The 20,627-nt window shown below is 47.6% G+C and overlaps 1 protein-coding gene across 1 annotated transcript in view; it reads right to left on the minus strand.

The window, feature by feature from the left end:
• The window catches only part of ITGB5 (integrin subunit beta 5), a 59,866-nt gene that overhangs the window by 32,009 nt on the left and 7,230 nt on the right, over positions 1-20,627 (minus strand). The window contains exons 3-6 of the mRNA XM_017820937.1: positions 17,059-17,263; positions 11,463-11,712; positions 7,487-7,655; positions 1,311-1,472 (exon numbers count right to left, since the gene is read on the minus strand). Of these exons, the coding sequence (XP_017676426.1) occupies positions 1,311-1,472; positions 7,487-7,655; positions 11,463-11,712; positions 17,059-17,263 (786 nt within the window). The remainder of the gene's footprint in view (positions 1-1,310; positions 1,473-7,486; positions 7,656-11,462; positions 11,713-17,058; positions 17,264-20,627) is intronic.

A 20,627-nucleotide genomic window follows, 5' to 3' on the forward strand; every position in this document is an offset into this window, starting at 1 on the left:
CCTGATGTACCAGCATAATCCCAACTGAAACAGTAGAAATCCCTTAAATATTTCTGCTGCACCCTTCACTAGAATACATGACTGAAAACACCATTAGCTACAGCAAAACACAAACCACTGAATTTCTTTCTTTTGTTCCTTCTTTCTTTCCACTTTGCCATCAGCAGACACATGTGTGTACTAACTAGCTGCTACCTCCAGGGATGAGAGGCAGGGAGATCTAGAACTGCAGCAAGTGGATTTTTTTCTCCCAAAGTGGAAACATCCATTGCCTGATTTTTCTGCATACTGGGACCATAAAGAGATTACAATACTCTTTAAATCTGCAGATATCCCAAGCAGAGAGGACGGCAGGGAGATACTGCTCTAGGTATCCACAAGCAACAAAATAACAAACCAGGGCTCAATTTCAAGACACCAGCTTGAGTTTAGAACTCCCGCCTGCTTCTGAAGTGCTGTCCTTGGAAAAAAATCCACCTGATTTACTTGCAGACTAACGGGGTGATTTGAGAGCCTCGGAGATTCAAACATGGAAACACCAAGGAAGCATCCCCATGCCGGCTCCACAGCATTAACTTCACATCAGTACAGGACTGTGCTCCCTTATGCATATATACACTTACCAGGATTGCATGGATGGATGGAAAGGAGTTCCACCACAGAGCCCAGCTTGTGGCCATAACACAAGCCACCCAGATTCACCTCCCCTTATGGGGTGACATCCATTCAGGAATCATAATTAGTGCACTATTCTGTAGAAGGATGTGCTAATGAGGTGGCAGGCAAGTGCTCATTCATTCCAGAGGTTTCCTACACTGAGTTAAATTTTAAAAAGGGCTTATTTGCCTATTTATTACTAAAACCTATGTTAGTTTTGTGCTCAAAGGCTGTGAATAAGAGAAGCATTCTGTTGTACTCGCTATTGTAGCCACATCACAGTAGATACAGCCCCCTCAGGAAAAAGCTGGCAGTCCACTGGAGATTTTAGAAAAGGGACAACATATTCTATGCTTCCTCTACACTTTGCAGACAAAATACAATGCTCTTCGGGACACCAAGTTAGTTTTCACTCTCTTGCAATGGGCCCTGAAAGAACTCGCTACACTCCTAACTTGTTTTTGATCATCACAGAAGCATTCACTGTGGGGGGATGCCTAAAGGGAACAGCAAACTTTATTTGCAAATTGCAGGACCAGGTCAAACCATGCTGGTCATGCGCTGTATTTGCCAAAAGATGCTGGAGTGGGGGGCTGGCTGGTCTCCAGAGAGGTTCGAGGTCTCTAAGGGCTGGGCCCCTGTGTCCCACTCACCAGCTGGCTGGACGCACTGTACTCGTTGGCTTCATTCAGGTGGCACTGGCCATCATGGGGCTGCACCAGCCCCCCCAGCTTCCCATCCAGGGCTATGTGTGGCACATCATCCGTTGTGAAGACCAGCAGGTGAGATGCCTCCTTACGCCAGCCGATCTTCTCCTGGAAGAAAACAAACCCTGTGAGACAGCTGCCCTGCCCCTGCCAAGCCCACGCTTCACCCCTCACCCTGCACATGGTCCCAGCCACGTGCCTGGCCAGCAGCAGACTCATTAGCACTAATTAGGAGAGTACCATGCTCCTGTCCACCCATCCCTGGTAAGAAAACAAAGTGTCAGGAGCCCATCCAGCATTTCCCAGCATCTCCTTCCAACACACTTACTTTAAAAGGCATGAGGAGGTATGTGGACTGTCCACCAGACCTTCTCTACCCAGATCCAAGAATAAGAATTTCAGCTGCTTTTACGGCCAAAGGAAAGCTGCCAACTTCCTCCACACACATTTAATCTGACCTTGTTTCCTCAGCTCTGTGGAACAGCCAAGGCAACAGCAAGAGCAAGAGCAATATCCCTGCTCAGCATTTTCATTACCGCCTGCTCATAAAGGCTGTTTCTGAGCTGTGACAGACAAAGTGAGGTCCCTGACCAAGGGATCTGGCTTTGGTGCACCTGCATTCATGCACAGGCACTGTGCCCCGCTCCCCTTCTGCACACATCTCCTGGAAGCTGAGGTGCCTCCAAGCCTCTGCCATTTCATTGTGCACCTCTACACATGCTCCAAATGGCTTCATCCCCCCTGCACCACAGCCCAGAAGAGCAGGGACGCACACAGCCAGAGCAGAGCGGGGCAGGGACCTTTAGCATTGGTGCTGGCACTGATCCACATACAGCTGCCCTGCACAGCTTGGCCGTGAGCAACTTCTGCCTATTTAAAAACATGGTAATGCCAAGACATGCTCTAGTGGTCCCTACGAAAGCACTGAAGTGTCAAGCACAGCACAAGAATTGTCCTTCAAACCCTCCTTAGTCACTCTGTGCGAGGACCAGACATCACTGTCTTCACATGGAGAGAGATGCAGGGATTTTTTCCAAGTAAAGAGATAAGATTTAGATTCTAAACATTTCCTTCCTATTGAGCTTCCCCAGGTTTCCAATTTTGCCTCAGCTCAAGAAGCAGATCTGTGCCTACAACAGCACACTAAAGCACTTAGTTGCAATGGAAGTGGAAGGAAACAGAGGTGCCCAAAGAAAATTTTTGGAAACCACAGCACTGCAGCAAACTCTTTTGTACTCACTGGATGCTCCTGTTCATTGTCAGCTCATTGCCCAGCAGGGTGGGCTGGGGTCTTGCTGCCAACCAGGGCAGCGAGATCCTGCCATGGCACATACTGGAGCCAGAAAGGCCCATCACCTGGAGGTTCCCCTTATCCTGGCCACCCTGCCCATCTGCCAGCAAAGACACAGTTCCACACACTTCCAGCATCTCTGTCCCTCCAGATCCTGGCTCAGAGCAACACCACACAAATGCTTTGGGAAGGGATGAGGAAAAAGGTAGTAAAAGCCTACTGATGGGAACATGGTGCAGATGAAGATGCCCAGCTCCTCCAGAGCTTACTGCTCAGCTTATTTAGCAAAACCTGCGCTCTGCCCTGTTTACCAGCACATGAGCTGCCACAGCCCCACAGTAAAGGCACTTCCTTATGGAAAGCAGGCGTGGGCAGGGCAGGAGGGTAGAGCAGGCATAAGGGTGCAGAATCATGTCTGCTAGCACAATTTTCGCCTCTAAATGTGAGTCATAGCCCAAAGGCTGCTGATCTTTCTGATAAATATAACTCTTCCTTCAGGGACACTATGCCAAAGTAGACTCCTTTTTCCTCCCTATTTCAAAAGGTATTTTTTCTTCATGGTATTTTAAAGACCCACGCGATGCAAATAAGGCCATAGGAAGAAATCGTTGGCAACACACTTCCTTTGCCGTGCACCAGCACATTACAGTCCAGCTCAGTATGCAATGAGGACTTATTTGCTCTGGGAAGCAGGATTTATTCCACTGAAGTTACCCAACTGGACAAAAGACTAAAACATCATGCCAAAATGTAACCTCTTAAGAACTCAGCCCAAAAGTGATTAAAGCTCTAACAGTGCAAGAGGCAGATTTCAGTCTACTCAGCCACCAGACAGAAGCCCATCCAGTTCACTTTTCTTTGAGTATCGAAAGCTGATTTCTTTTTAAATGATTGAGGCCAAGAAACTTCCAAAGAGATTAGAAGGGTTAATCTGAGTTTCATTTCCTTAGAAATGTGCTACACACAAAGAAAAGGAGCTGCATTTAAGCAGCAGCTAAAAAAGCCACTTCAGGGGTGATGCTGCTGGTCACCTGCCTGCTAAGCCCACCTTTAAATCATGGATTAAGCACCCCTTTGCAGACAAACTTTCCATGCCTCTGACAGAATTTCCTACATAAACAACATCAAAACTGCTGTGACTGCTCAGTTCAGGAACTCACTTCCAAAAACCAACGAGCACCCAGCATCCAGGCACTGAAAGGATTTGATGCCTCGGAGCATCAGACCAGTGTGTTTTGGATGGGGCTGGCCAAGCTGGTGCTGATGCCACACCGAAAGAGCTGTAGGTCTATGAAAAACGCCCCCAGGGAGGCTGGCATGCCGAGGAGCCACTGCATCTCGCAATGCCTCTGCCAGCGGCTTCCAGGCACTGGAAAAAACAGCTCTTTAGCATGCAATTTCCACTGAGAAACCCAGAGCAGCACTCTGCTCCACTTAAAACAAATAACCAAGGAGTCTTTCGTTTATTTTTATTGGACTGGGATTGTTGAACAAAAAAACCTGCACTGATGCCTGCCCCCTCATCTGGTTTTTGATCCTCATGGGATATAAAGGATTTTGAAAGCAGGGGTGGGACTGGACCCAAAGCAGAGTAAGGTGGGAAGACGTGTTTCCACAGGGCTGGGCGTGCTACGGGTCCTGCCCCTACTACTACAACCAGCTGCAGTTGTCTCCCATACCCCAAACAGCTTCTCACTCCATACAGCCAACAGTGACAGGCAAAACTGCCACAGCTGCCTCAGCACAGCACAGCCCTCCAGATACTATTGAAAAGGCTGCAAAACCCATGAACAGTATTTCCATGCATGAAAAAATATCTAAATTTATACTTTGGGCACTGAATAAAATCTGTTCAATTGCCAAGATATCAACTGCCAGAAAAGCCCTCTGGATTCATCAATATGTCTAAAACCTCACCAGTTTCTCAGGTGCAGACCTTTTTGGAAGCAAGAAACAGATACAGGTGCAAAACAAGTATGCCTTAGGGGTTAAAAGCCAAAACCTCCTTTCTTTGGTGTTGCTCTGAAAGACACCTCAGTGTCTCCCACATGTCTTCGCTATCGCCATATACCAGTGTCGACCAACTACTAATCAAAACTGTTTCAAAAGACACTTTATTTTTCAACCAAACATTATCTCCTTACTGCATCTTAGCATATAAGATCTGAAACTTACACATACTACCAAGCCATGTGAACCTTGCACTTGGAAAATGGCAGAAAACCAAAATACTGCAAATGGAAAATGTAATTATGGAAGGTTGATTAATATTCCTGGCTTACTATTTTAGCATCAGAATAAAGGCTTATTGTCTATGGCTCTTTCACTGACTCCAAAATAACATTTACCATATCTTCATCTGTCAGAAAAGAGCCAAATCCTGGGCCTGCTCGTTAGTCTGTATTAGCTGTACAAACTTTCCCCACTCTTTGGGTTGAAAACCAGGCCAAAAAATTACTCGAGTGCTACAGAGCTCTTAGATAGCTCAGGCAGCAGAAATGTTTGATATAAATTACCGTATAAAAACACCTAGTCAACAAGAGTAGGTATTGTTTTTGACACCTCAGAAGGGGAGGAGAAGACCACACTCAGACACCATGCTTGGAGACAGTGAGGCTCTGCTATGCCATGGTTAGCTCTCCCTGGGACATCCCCCTTGATGCCACAAACTTTTCTGCTGAGCACAAAGTAATTCATGGTCAACACACTGCATCACCCAAAGGCAGGGGACTTTCTAAGGTCATAACTACCCTGGAAAAAGCCAGTGAGATGCAATGGGGTCCCAAACCCACCCCAGAAAGTCACCAAGGTACTTGTACGCTGCTCTCCTTGCATGGTGGGGAAAATAGTTCCTGAGCTAACAGAAACTAGTGACTGTGCAGGGTTTCAACCCCATGTTACTCCATTAATCACTGTGGATGCAAAACACCATGCAAAGAGCATCCACATCACAAGCAGCACTTCACTGCCACCCCAAATGTCCACCACCTTTGCCCTTCTCAACAGTCCTGAGCCTCACCACAACCCCTGGCCACTGACCAGCCTGGGCCATCACTTGACCGCTGTGAAGGAAATTAGGCACTAAGTTCCCCTTTTGACTGTGGGGCCAAACATCCTAGTGTCAAATCAGCTGGCTTGAAATTTTGGCTTTTTTAACTCTGGACAGAGTCTTTGCTGCTTATGGCTGGGATCAGAGGCAGCTGCTCCACCCACAGCAAGAGGCTGCCAAGGCAGCACGAGTCACGGCACAACTGGTTCTCCTGCCTCGCACACCAGTCCCATGGTCTTTCTCTCCCACACCCAAGCTTCAGTAATTGCAGCAGTAACTGCTGTGGCTGCAGAAACTCCTCCATCATGACCTGCCAGATCACGCCAAGATCACACATTGCACATGCTCACCTTTGCTCACCCTTCCTAGAGGATGCTCAGCCCTGAATTTAGATGGTGCCAGAATCTAAATTTGCATTCTGAATTTAGAAGGGACGAGGCTGTGCACTCAACAACAGTCAAAGATTTTGATCCTTACCAACAGTCTGAGATGGGCACAAATGTGCAGGAATTATCTTGCAGGTCTCCTGCCTTCCACCAATACCTCCAAAATGAGCCCTTGTGATGCACACTGAAATATTACTACGCCGTAGGGAAATGTTGTCCTGTTTTTGCAGTAACATGGTGGAAGGGACTGCAAAAAACTACGTGTTGGGTGGCACAACTAAGTCACCATCCTGAGATGTCCCTATTCTAACCATGAGAGCCACCTCTCCAAAACTGAGAAGCACTTTATACCCAGACAAGTATTGGGAGCAGCTCTGTAGTTGTGCCAAGAAAAATACCTGTGTCAGGCTAGGAGAGGCAAGATGACTGTTGGCTGGCATAAGATCCAGTGGGGCAGGTTCACTCCTGCCGAGACTATGAAGTGTACATGAAGCCAACCCAGGTGGAGAAAGATCTGCTTTCCCACATGCCTGCATCCCATCACTCCCACAGACGATGCCTATCTCCCGGCTCCCATAATTCAGACACAGAAGAAAACATCAAAAGGACTTTGAAAGGCTGAAGCAATCAGAAAGCAAATTGTATGCCAAGAGGGGAAATAGCAAAAAGAGCCATTCCCGGTGAGCAGGGAAACTCAGCTACACGTTGGAGTGCAGCAAAGACCTCCATCCATGACAAACAAAGGGATATGGAGCAACCCACTACTCATTCCAGAAAAATATTCAAGCAAGCATCTCCAAAAACCCTAAGGTTGTGGCTAACATGGCACCAAGCTAATGAACTCTGCTCCAGTTTCCTTGACAAAGTGGGAGAACAGGCTACCAGTGCCCGGAGGTGGGATCATCCAGCCCCACACACAAAGGGGTCAGGTACGAGCAGTAGGAACCAGCTCCAACCCTCAACATGGGTCAACCACTATAAGATGTGTTTGACACACTTAAGAAATGCACTGATCTGACATGTGGTACTGGTGTACAAAAGTGTATGCAAATCTTACAGGATTATGTCCCAGGTGCTCAGGGATCAGCACCTACAAGTCTAACTGTGTGATGAAATCTCAGCCCTAAATTTGCATTTGCGAAAGCTCTGTTTTTATCCCTTTAAACTAGAAATAGCATTAACCTTTTTTCCTTTGCCTGTTTATCTACAAAAGCACATGAAAACAATAGCCTCTGCTTTTCAAAGCATTTTTCATGATTTCTGCAGGAAAAATTTAGTAGTTACTTCCAAGAAATGGCATATTGAAGCTTTACCCTGGTCAAAGAACAGAGCAGAAGCAGCCTCCTCCTCCTCCTCTTTTGCTTTGCTGTAAACCCTTGAAATCAGAGCAACTCACCTTGCACACAGCAGCTTGCAAAATCGCATCAAAGCCACCCTCTGGAGCATCTCGGTTGCGGGAAACCTTCTGTTTCTGAACTTCTTCGTTAAAACGGTCAACTTTATCCGTCAGGGACAAGAGGTGGCGGAAGCCAAAGGATGGGACACAGCTGGGGAACAGCTTGTAACTGTGAGAGGAACAGAGGAGTGGTCAACTGGGAGGAACCACACCAGCAGCCAAGAGCCGCAGAGGCTCCCCGCTCTACCAGGTTGGTTTCTAAAATTCTTCATTTAGAGGGCTGAAATACTCTCACAATTCTTCATGTTTTGGACACTTTGATTTTTGGCTATCTATATACAAAACCCTACAGTAGAGCCCATATTTTTTTGGTTTCCCCTCAGGAGCTTTGAGAAGCTGAAGTTTCCAGAGATCCTACTAGGACTGAAAATCTCTCTCCATGTATGGTGTGAGTGGAGACACAAAGCACCAGCCCACCCTGGGTCAAGCAGCTCTGCAGTTTCAACACCTATAAAGTGGTTTTCACATTGGGAATCCGCAGTGAAGGATGCAACCCAGTGATAGGGAGGGTATGTTTTCCCAGTAGGCTATGGGGATGGCTATGGGGACTATGCCTCATGCCTGCAGAACTGGTGGGCTGGTGTCAAAGGGCACCATGCAGGAGCATCACTGCTGAGAGGTACCTTTCCCCTGTTTTGCAATATGGATTTTCACTCTGTCAGCCAGTTTTCTTGCCAGCATGTGCCACTCTACACCCACCGCACATCACCAGGCACCTGGCAATTGCCCAGCATGAGATGTAATAATGACTAACACCAGCTCATGCTTCCTCACACTCTCCCTGCAAGCCAGTGAGCAAACACCGTCCCTGCTTTCCAGGGCGTCACTGGAGCAGAAAGGTAGGAGGGGCACCCTAAGACAGAGAAATGCTGCAGCAGGCTACCAGAAAAACTTTTTTTCCCATACAAAACCATGAGAAAGCAGCTTTGCTTCTCACCACATGGCTGGGAGAGCTCAGCAGAGCAGCTCCTGTGGTATGAGAAATCAGGGAGCATGTGCAGGGGAGAGGGATGGGAAGGGTTAAGAAGAAATGTGTTTACAAAGGAGTTGGGTTGGCACTAATTCACTCTTATCTTCAAAGATAAAACCGAGAGAACAATTAAAAGCCTCTGCTGACACATGAACCTTTATAGGTAAGTTGTTAAGAGGCTTTTTACACAAAGGAGTATTTAAGATTTGCCACCACTGAGAATTCAAATCCCTCACAAGGGACCCCAGAGCAGGGATTTCCACCCACACAGCCCTGCACACACCTAACCATGGGGCACGTCCCACTGTCCTGGGCCTGGCTGCCAATTGGAGCCATTCCCTATGATCAGCCCCCATGTCCAGACTTGTATCCCACTTGCACACAGGGCCAAGGCAAAGAGTTTGCAATGTCTGAAACCTCTGCACTGCAGGGTCTCAGCAAGCTGCCCTTAGCCCATATGATACAAACCCATATGGTTTGTCAGAGCCCTGCTGCACAAAGAAAACACTGACACACTGTAGGGTCCTACCTCCCATGAAGATGTATAATTTAATTCTTTTTTGTTTGTTTCACACTCCAGGTTTGCTGGCAGAAGTTGCAAGGCAGCAGCAGGGCAGGCGCCCCATAGCTGAGCAAGGGCACACAGTGGTGTGGGCAGGTTATCTCGGGCTGTGACCTCCACAAACCATATCACAGAGAGACAGGCAATTAGGGGTTCAGTCAGGCACTCTGCCTTCCTTATCTTTTTAAATTTACTGTTTGTTTCCTTCAAACTATCATCTCTCTTGGACGACACCATGGCTGCAGGAAGCCACTTCCTGGCTTCCTGGGAGGTCCCACCCAGGATGCTGAGTCAGGAGCAGGGATGAGAGCAGGCACAAGGGATCCCAACCTGACCCTGTAGGAAAGCAGGGCTGCACCCCACCCAGGACCTGCAAGTCAGACATCACCACAAGGAAGCGGAGGAGAGAGCGTGGACCAGGGGCAAAAAGCACCCACTGCAGCTCATGATTACTTGCAGGTATTTTTAGAAGCTGAACAGTTTGTTTTGACACTAGAAATAGCTGCAAACAAAACCATACCTGACAAACCTCACTGCAATATCAGTGAGCCACATGGCAGCAGCCAGAGCCCGCTCACAGACTGGGCAGGGGAAGGAGATTCCACCACAGAGCAGGGAGCCAGCACCCCTGGTTTGGATGAAGGAGGCATATGGCAACTGGAAGGGAGCACCCACCAGATGAGCTACCTTAGGCAATCCTTCCTAAATACTTTCCCAAGAGAAGGCTGGCTTGAAGTAACCCACAGAAAGAAAAGCCATCACCTGGGCAAAGCCAAAAGTACATGCAGATATCCTGATCACAGTGGGAAAAGCTGAGCAGACAGCTCTGGATGTCCTTGATGAAAGGTCATTGGTAGTTTCAGGTATTGCTGAGCTGTCCAGTTGCATCCTCTCCTCCTTTCCCAGCCCCCTCCTCCTGCATATTTCACTCTATTTCACTTGGCAAAAGCCATGTTACTCCAATTAAATCACAAACCAGCCAAACAAAGTTTCCAAGATTTCTCCAGCTGGAGCTAAACCCTGTCCCCAGCCCGCAGGCAACATGAGTGGTGTCAGAGACTGAGAATGACGGAGGTGACTGAGAGGATCTCTCAGAAGCCACACCAAATCTCTGGGAGAAGTACTATGAAGAGGCATGGTGTGCTGTGCCACTGTGGCAGAGCCACCTTCCTGGCTCAGTCAGTGTGGTCACTTCTCACTTCATGGCTAAAGTATGAGTTTTCAGTGTTAAAATCCATTTGACTTTCCACTCTGGACAGAACTGGTGAAAAGAGAATACAGATAATTTTTGTCTGGTCAGCAGTCAATGTGCAGTGAGATGCCAAATGCTTGGTCAGTGCCAAAAGCTGGCCTAGAAACTCACAGCTGATGCAAGCTCTCTTTATCTGCCTCTCATGCTTGAAGCATGCACAGAGCTTGGCACCCATTCATGAGGTGATCTTACAACGTAAGTATCCACAAATGGCTCAAATAAAAATGCTAACCTTACTGTCTTTACATGGCTAGAAAGCACCTCACTGATGGATGAGGTGAAGATGAGGACTAGAAAGTGTAAACGGTGACATCCTCCCAGGAGGGCACTTGCTGCTGTATCCACTCTTTGATTCCAACATCCAAACCCATCTGAGCCTGGACACCCTCCATTACACCCAATTTCACTCTTGCATAATCCTCAATTCAATGGATTTGATCCCAACTCTGATGGTTAAAAGGCAACAAAAAGACTCTTGCAAAGACATTAACAAACAAAAAAAAAGGAAAAAAGGACAGAAGGCTCTCATATCACCACAAAGCAAACCACATCACTTGTGTCTTTTGTAACTGCCAGTTTACTTCCTTCCACAGCAATAAAGATGAAAAAACCTGCCTGATGCCTTCAAAACACTCTACAAGAACTCATTAATCAGCACTACAGGCCATCACAAATCTCAGTTCCTCCAAACACTTTTGTTGGGAAGGACTTACATTGCCTTGGTCTTCTTATCTGTAAAATGCAGACAAAAAGCTTATTTGATTTACTCAAGGCCAAACTATGACTCAGAGCTAGGATCAGAAATCAGGAATTTCTGGCTCCTTTTGCTTAAAGCCTGTAAAAAAGCTGCCATGTCTGCATCCTTTTCAGGTACTTAAAAATAACTTCAGGCTCTCTGATATGATAGTTTCCTATCTCTAGACACAGTTATCTCCCAACAGCCACAGCAAAACTGGAAGTTGTCCTATTTTGAATTGCTCAAGTATCACAGTGACAGCCATGGCTAATCAGCATTCCCAAAAGCTGAGGCTGAAGTGTGGTTCATTATTTAAAGCAAGAATGGAAGAGGAGACTGCAGCCAGGCTGTGTGCAAAGACAGGGCTTGTCCCTTCAGGGTACACCCACCACTTACCCAATGCAGGGATTGTTTTGGTATCTTGGTGCTGTGTAGGAGAAAGGAGAAATGTTTTTGTCCACAAAAGAGCCAAACCCCAGACGGAAATTGCTCGTGAGCTTTCGCATCTCTTCAGCCAGCTTGGTCCCCAGATTGCGGATATTATCCAGGTCATCGTTCATGGACAGGGAGAGATCCATCAGGTAGTAGAGGTCCACAGGATAGTCCTCCACTTGCCGAACCTGAACTCGGAAGGAGGTCTGGTCACCTGCACACACACAGGAGTTGAGAGTGGTGAAAAGGAAACTCCGAGCACGCATAAAATCCAGACTGCACATGCTTTTTTTTTTTCCACTGCAGAGCAGATAGATCACTTGCAAAAGAAGAGGGTGAGAGGAAGCTTTTCCAGATTCATCCTTTAGGAGACTACCAGGAAAGCAAGTATTGACGTTGGGTTCTCTTAAGCTATGTAGTGTACTGGTTGGTAAGAAAAAGACACATCTATGGAGTGCACGTCTCTATTTTAGCTCTTTGGACATATGGCAAAATGTCTTTCTATCTCATTTGCGAGAACATCTAAAGGGGGGACATGTGAAAAATGCCGTTGCCCTGGTATGTGTACAAGGGTGTTTTCCTAGAAAACTGGAAAGAAAAGCAAGCAGAGTGAACCTCAAATGGATGTTTCGTGGACTACTGAGACAGGGACCCTGCTCATGCTTACTTGGGTACATCCTCAAAGCAAACCAGGAGGAGTCTAAGAAGTCCTGTACAAAAGAGAGAATGAGTGAAGCAGGAGGAGAAAGAGAGTCAGTAGAAAACAGTCACTGTGAGATGAATGCAACATGTCCTCTGAGCTGTGCAGGGAAGAAAAGTTGATGCAGACACAGAAGAAAGACCTTTAAAGAGGACCTCCCACCCGAAAAAGAGCTGTGCCACCATGATCCTGAAGAAAGCAGGGCAAAAGGAAAGTGAACTGGAAAAAGAAGGTTGTTAGGGTGACCCAGGGAAGCACTGAAGCAGAGGGTAAAGCTTCCTGAAGTGAAGAACAGAAGGGAAGGACCTGACAGGGCTGAGTCACAGGCTGTGCAAATGTGAAGACAAGCAGAGGAAACCTGTCCCTGACCTTCCCCTTTGCCAGAGCATTTTCTCTAGGAATGCCCTCCACAAGGGGTACCAGGGGAGGCCAATGCTAGCACCACCCATGTCTCAAAAAAGGTCAAGAGGTTTCAAAATGAACTCAACTTCAAACCAGACAGGAGGCGCTAAAAGTCTGCCTTATGCTTTGCTGAGAGATGGGTCTAAATGGAAAATTCAGACTTCAGCACCTCACATCCCAGCTGGTTTGGAGATCCCATGTCCTCAACTGCCACCTCAGCCCCTTTTCCAGCTCAGTGGAGCCTCAGACCCAGGGAATCAGATACTTAAAAGCCTAAGTTCCCCCTCCTGCCCTCTCCCAGCCCTTCATGGCCAAGGCTGAACTTTGGGTACTGGCAAGTTCTGCAAAAACACTTGTGGCTTCCCCTCTTCTTCCTCCGAAATGAAACTCACATTTTTTAGCATTGTGAAAACACTTCCTTAACCACTTTATTGTTCTCCTCATTGTGCACAGCAGCACAGCTGCTCCCACTTAATTCCAGCCCAACAGCAGCAGCAGCATCCCAAAACTGCCGTGCTGGCAAGGCAGGCCATGAGGGGCTCTGCAGCCCAGCTGGCACCAGGGCCAAACACTGTCCCTGGCTCCAGAATCTGCTCTTTAGTGATCCCTGCAGCCATCTCCATGTGTTGGGAGCAAGTGGACACCCTCTCCCAGCCTCTGCAGCAGCTGCTTCAGCCCAGCTGCATCCAGCCCCTCGATGAAGGAGCCAGAATCCCAGCACCCAGGAAGATGCATTTAGAGGTTAGAGGCTGCCCCTTCTGCAAACAAAGCTGGGAAGGGTTTAGATCCCGGTCTGCTCTTTCCTCCACCAGCTCCCTGTGCATCTTCCACAGCTCTGTGCTGGGGTACCAGAGGAGTCAGCTACAGCTCCTCAACCAACACCTTTCTCTTTAACCATCTCCCTGCACTCTGCTACAACCTCACTGGGAAAAGGCAGGGCTGTGAGAGGCACCACGTGCAAACACGCATATGTAGATATTGCCCAGATACCAGCTGTAGGAAGCAGGAAGCTCATGCCATAAATACTCCTCTTTATTCTCCCCAGCTTTCTTTTCCAGTAGGAGCAGGACTTCCCTGGCTGAGATGTGGAGTGCAGCAAGATGCAGCTCAGCACTGGCCCTACAGTAAGCAGAGATATTGAGGTGGCTTAACCAAATCACAGAACCCTAGAAAGGTTTGGGTTGGAAGGGACCTTAAAGATCATCTCATTCCAACCCACTAGACCACTTTACTCAAAGCTCCTGTGACTATGACTCCATCCAACCTGGTCCTGAACACTTCAGGAATGGGGCATCCACAGCTTCTCCAGGCAACTTGTTCCAGTGCCTCACCACCCTCACAGTAAAGAATTTCTTCCTAATATCTAATCTAACCCTGCCCTCTTTCCATTTGAAGCCATTACCCCTTTTCCTATCACTACAGGCCCTTGTAAAAACCCTCTCCAGCTCTCTTGTAGGCTTTCTTTAGGTACTGGAAGGTGCTCTTAAGGTCTCCCCAGAGCCTTCTCTTCTCCAGACTGAACAACTCCAAGTCTATCAGCCTGTCTTCACAGCAGAGGTGTTCCAGGTGGGCCTGACACTGTACCTGGCATGCATTTTGTGGGGGAGCAAAGAACATAATTTATGTAGTGCAAAACCTGTTAGCACTGATTGCAGGGTAAAAAAACATGACTGCAAGCTTGACTCCAATTCAGTGCTGCAAAATATGTTTAAATCTGGAAAAATTCATTCCCATGCCTATGTTTTTCATTCCTACACATTTTTCCCACTGGAATACCCAACCCTTTCAGAAAAAGAGGATGTGCCCTTCTGCGTTTTGCAACATTTCCATTTCCAAAACACTATTCTTCCTGCCAGAGAGGATTTTTGGTATGGTCTGATCCAACCTGCCTCTCTTAAGTTACAAATTTATTAGTCCCTGAGAAGCACCAAAAACAACAGGATCCTGTGCTTAGTTCTTCTTTCATTCCTAACTGCACAAACCAATTATCTCAGAGAAACGATCACTAATGTATGAAGATGTAAGTGCAAAAGAATTTATTATTCTCTGTGCACAGTATTACTCTCACACTTCTAGGGATAATCCAGCCCCCTCCTTCCTCATGTACCGTCACCACCATCCTCTCCTTAGGGCTTTTATTGAAAAGTTTTAAAACTCAAAATTGAATTCAGAAATGTTTCTCGGATACTGTCACACACAGGCAGTGCAGAAACTGGAAAACCTGATTTTGGCCAATTTAAGAACACAAACTCAACAATCGTGCTTATCCAAGAAAAGCTCTTTTTTGTGCTTGGTGAGGCTTATGGCTTGATGAACAACACAACTTGCACCTATTACTTTTTTAATTCCTTTTACGCTATTTATATTATTCATTTAACTAGGACACACTGCTTTATAGCTGGACTCAGGATTAAAAAGCAATGTAATAAAAGCTAAATGCTCAATCCAAAAGCTACCTTGGAAGGACATCAATTTAAGGACTTTGGAGTTTAACTGCAGACACAGATTTGGGGATGTGACTTCTGCCACAGGATGATGAGATCAAACTGCTTGGGTGGGAACAGCAAACAATTGACAATCCACTCCCTTCTGCTTCTGCTTAGCAATTGAAGAATACAAGATCACCATTGCCACAGACCACCGCATGAATTCATCTTTGAAATAGTACACCCTTCATGCCTAAAATTAAATCAACATTGTCTCCTTTTTGTCTTGGGTTCATAGGGTGACATCCATTCTCTCAAGATGAAGGATTAATGGATAATTTAAACTGTGGCTGCTAATACAAGGGTTTAGGAAGTCAGCAGCCCAAAGGAGGAGTGCTGCCCAACATCAAAAATAGAGCAAAAATGGGAGATACTCTTACAAACATCTAGGTATCTACCCCCTCCTGCAGTGACTCTGATGCTCTGTAAGAGGAGCACAGGGAGGGGAGCTCGCTGGCTCAGTATGGGAATTGCTGCAGGGGTCCTTGGGGTGATTCCTGCAGTTCAGCCCCGACCTGGAGGGCTTCTCTGTCAAGAAGAACTGAAGATGGCCATGAGTGTGGTCCCCTGCAAGGGCAGGTAGAAGCAGCACACCAGCCCTCTGCAGCCCAAGGTATCTGACAGCACAGGCCCCGGGAAACCACGAGGAGATGGATCCCTACATCCTGCCGCAGATCAGAGTGGTGGGAATCAGCGCCTCGGCTGGGCAAAACTGCCAGGGATTGGGAAAGGGGAATTCGCTGAGCACCAGGCACTGAGCATGAAGAGGGGTGTACAGGAGGCGAGATGTGGAAGCTGAGTCGGCCCTTTCTGCCAGGAATTGCCTCAAGAAAGAGGAGTAATAACAACTCCCTTTTTTTAACGGAGGCAAACCTGTTTCATCAGCAACAGTGAGTGGCAGAAGCCAAGCATCTAGATGTACATACAGTGGTGACTGCTCTCAGGTACCTGCTTTTAAGGCTTTGAAGCAAAATATTTTTAGATTTGAGGGTCTGACTGATGACAGCAGTCATACTGCTGGAGAAGTTAACTGAGAGCCATAACAACCATCCAACCTGTACAGCTAAAACAGAACTGCTGCAGCAGCTGGTAGGCTCTGGGAGAGCACTGGTAGCATGAGCACTAGCTCCAGCTCCTGTTTCTCTTGGGCAAAACATCATATTTCCTTTTTCTATGTGCAAATGAGAGCTATCACAAAACTATAAGCCTTAGACACCCACACCAATCGCTTATAATGAATCAAGCTTTTATATTTGCTTCTTAACTCTGCAATAAAGAGCTTTTTTTCCCCCCCTTCAGAAATATCAGCTGCTACATTTTTGCATGAATTCTAAACCCACATTAAAGCCTCCCCCCACCAGGCAAAAACTTTTGATAACAAGCATGCTCGCATGGCTCAGATGAGCCACTCCCTTTAAATTTTTAATTAAAAGGAAGAGATTGAAGAAAAGTGATGGCTCAGGGGAATGAAACAGGGACCTGGCTACAGTCCAAGGCCTGAGTCACAAGTTCAAATCTCCATCTTCTCCCTTGATCCAATGGCTCTTTCGCATACCAACAGAAAACAGATATGTGGGTTTGTTTCCAATTTATAGAAGGAGCCGTCTCAGTTTAGAGCCATGCACTGTCAGCTTGGTCGAGGATCCGAAGTTATTTTAACTCATTCTATCCAGTGATTCCATTTTTAAGCTGAGCAGGTTCCTTTTAAACACATGCAAGGGTTAAGACTAGTATTGGCAACAGTTGTGGGTGGGCTTTGATTGACTTTGCCCAACAGCAGTGTCCTCTCACAGAGGACATGTGCCTCAGCCCCAAACCTATTTGTGATGCACCACCGAGGTTTACAAGTATCGAAGGGGCCAGCAGTCACCTGCTTTAGTGGGTTATAAGGCCATGAGCTACAGCACCCTCTCGGCATGTCCTGGTCACCCCTTCTCACTTCCCTCACCCCACATGGCAACTGGGGACTCACCAGGACGAAGATTCAAGGCGACCTTCTGAGGCATAATCTGCGTGACATCCAGGTGGGTCTGGCCAGAGCCCTTGCTGCTCAGAGGGATGTTCTTCACCACGCTGATGCTGCTGCTGGGGTTTTCGATGGCTCCGGCACAACCGTTCGCAATCAGGTTCTGCAGGAAGTCGCACCGGGATGCGATGGACTTTGTGCTGCCAAACTCCTGGGGGGTGAAGAATGGACAAAAGGGAAGTGGAGGCAAATACATCAACCCCCACAGCAGGGGCTTTGTTTTAACATGCTGGTATCTAGCAAATAGGAGATGACAAGGAGAAGCTGGTGTCCTTTGTGGTGACTGCACCTGGAAGGAGCCTGGAGCCTTTCAAATGGACCTACCAAAAAAGGAAACTCTGCAAGGATTTGAACATTGAATTTGCTCGCAGAGCATCGCAAAAGAAAGCTAAGCCTGAGTTTTCAACCCAGCCACAGCAGCAGCACTTGCTACCAGCCCTGGTTTGGGCCACATGAGAGCAAGGCAAAATGTTTGGTTTGCTGCATGGACAGCCCATTGTCATCTCTTATTTTATGCACATGCATCGCCTCAAAGGAACTTGGCAAAAGACAGAAGAGAGGACAAGGAGGTGACACCGAGGGAAGACGGACAAACCCACCAACCAAATCAGAATGTGAAGCTGGAGACTGAGGCTGGGTGGCTCCAGGGACCTGCATCCTCTTCCCCAGGAGAGACACCGCACATCCCCATGTGAGCACCACAGGTACTCCCTCCCTCACACCACCCCACTGCAGGCCTTGGCACAGACACTATCACTTGGGAAACAAAAATGACAGCAAGCAGTCCCTGAGGTGGAGCACTGATGGAGCATTTTGATGTGGGCAGGCTGTCCTGGGCAGCTTTGCTGGAGAATAAGGGAGGTGGGAGAGACTTCATGGGAGCTGGTTAAAACACAGTCTATGCCCGCCACAGGCAGTGAGGCACAGGCAGCAAGGTGCAGGCAGTGGCTCACTCCCAAAGGACAGGCTGCCAGGGCCGGGAGTCTCCCAGCACCCGTCCCAGAGCTCCAGCCCTTGCTGCGAGCCTCGTGCATAGAGCACAATGCAGCCTTGTGCAGGGCAGCACTCGGGAACAGCCAGCCACACAATGCAGCCTTTTGCAAAGAGCCCATTTGTTAGTATGCCTTTTTTTTCTTTCTCCTCTCCCCAAAAGTGCCAAAGGGAACAAGTCACATGCCTAAAACTTACTGGATTTTAAATGGTCGATTCCTACTTATTTCTGCACTACAACAATAGAGACAACCCTCTTCCACTCCAGGGCTGAGGGACTAAAATGACATGAAAGAATGTAGAGAAGATGCTCACAGCCATGCCAGCCCCTCCTTCAGCTGTGCGGCCAAAACCAGCATGGGGCTGAATAAACCTCACTTGTTGCTGAAGCTCCAGCATGGCAGAGGACAGAAGACATATCAAGGAGGGAGAGGTTTCTGACAGATTCTGGGGTAATCTCCATGAGTCCCTCAAGGACAGCCTCAGATACAGGGCCCTGGGACACAGAGGCTTCCTGCTGCATTTTTCTCACTACAAGGTCCCAACGCTATTTGAAAAATGCGAGATTTGCATTCCAGTATCCAGCACCGGGGTCCAGCCAAGAAACCGACGACGGCACATCAGATGGATACGAACACAAATTTCTTGGAACGTGTCGTGTAAACAGATGAACTTCCAAAAAGGAGGACTGGGACTATTTAAGTCATCTCCAGCATTACAGAAGAAAAATCAGAACCCCTCACAAAACTGAAAACAACGCCCATCCTTTCAGAGCAGCACGTTTCAGGCAGCCTTGGAGAAAAGTTTCTCTCGGATGTGGTTTGACCTCAAGTCAGGGAAAAGCTGGCGGGGTCCAGGTGCTCTCCTGGGCATGTCCACCCAACAATAGGGCACCTGTGGGGAGATGCTCTCTGGCTCTCCCAGTACCTGGACCCCAGCTCCAGGTGAGCACCTCTGCCAGCTGATTTCTGCTGCCACCCATTAGAAAGGACACTCTAACTGTGCAAAAAGCAACACAAACAAAAAAGATCCAGCCTCAGGGGTACAAACACCTGTGGGGATGGGGGTGCAGCTCAGCACTCAGGAGGGCAGGACTGACTCCTACTTCTGCCTGATTTCTTACCCAGGAAGCATAACTCTGAGCAGGGGAGTGACAGTGGCCTTGGGAAAGCCCCAGCCATCGCCACAGCACCCGCAAACACCCTCCTGTGCACCCATGGGTCAAAACCCAAAGCCAGAACTGGGGCTACCAGGTACTATCCAACTCAAGTGCAAAGTTTTCTGTGACAGAGATCAAGGCTCATGGAGGTTCAATGAAAGGCAAAAAAGGATCAGCAGATCTGGGGAGTAAAGGGCATTGCACAGGTCCAACTAGCTCATGAACAATCACGCTGAAAGGCAACCCCACACCAGCTGGTTCAAACCCTGAGCAGAGGACCCCTCGCAGTTAATTAAGCAATTCAAATACCTGCCAACCATCTGCCTGCATGCCTGCTTTGGCAAGAAACCCAAGAGATGCCCCACACAAGCAGGATCTACCCCAAACATTGTTTCATGCCACAGAGAAGCACTGGATTGGGAAGGTCCCACTGAGTCCTCATCAGTAACTCTGCCTGTCCCCAGCCCAGTGGGCACGTTGCAGTCCAGCCTCTGTGCTAACAAGCTCACAAAAGCCAATGCTCACAAGCAGAAACAGTGAATGGAGACAACAGCGTGACAATTACATGCTCATCAGTTTGACAGTTTTAAGACAAATTGCTTGGTTCATGCTATAAAAATGGAGAATAACACTGACTATCTAATATCTAACTCCTGACTGGGCATGTCCCTGACATTTTTTGCTTTAATCAATCCAGCTCTGCATTAATTCAGTCTGAAATATGCCTGCTTTCTCCATTAAAAAAAAGTGGACATGTTCCCTTTAGGAACACCACTGAGTTTCCTTCCTCATTCTCCAAGCGCACATTCCTGAGATGGGAGAGCATGGGGTAAAAGCACCTGCTGGAAAATAGAGGGTGCCATTGGGGAAATTTCTGTTCAATTAATCAAAAAGGACATTTTGGCTTAATTAAGATTCCAGCAAGGATGGAAAGGCTACAGCAGTCTCCATCACCCCAAGAGTCATTTTCCCTCTGAACTCTGTTTCAAGGCATGCTCAGGTGATGGTTAAGGCCAACATTCACATCTCCTCGTCTAAGCACCACTGAAATCAACACCTTCAAGTCCTGCCTTTCAAGATATTCTTCCAACAGCCAACAGAATTGATGTCTGCTTCCAAACTTCCAACAGCCCAAAGACTTGTGGTTAGCTCAGCAGCTCCTGGGGGCTCTAAGGCTGCTGCATACCAGAAGCTGCTATCATCAGCTCATCCATCACCACCTCTTTGGAGATGCTGAACACAAGTAGAAGTGAAAAGAAGTCAAATCAAGCCAGGTTGGGAGGTGCCAGTCATAAAGTGACAGCATCGTGACTACTCTGTAAGCATCTACCTACACACATGCTCTTATCCTCACAATTCAAGGCAT

This window comes from Lepidothrix coronata, unplaced genomic scaffold (assembly GCF_001604755.1).
Source record: "Lepidothrix coronata isolate B3197 unplaced genomic scaffold, Lepidothrix_coronata-1.0 Scaffold86, whole genome shotgun sequence".
Taxonomy (NCBI): Eukaryota; Metazoa; Chordata; class Aves; order Passeriformes; family Pipridae; genus Lepidothrix; species Lepidothrix coronata.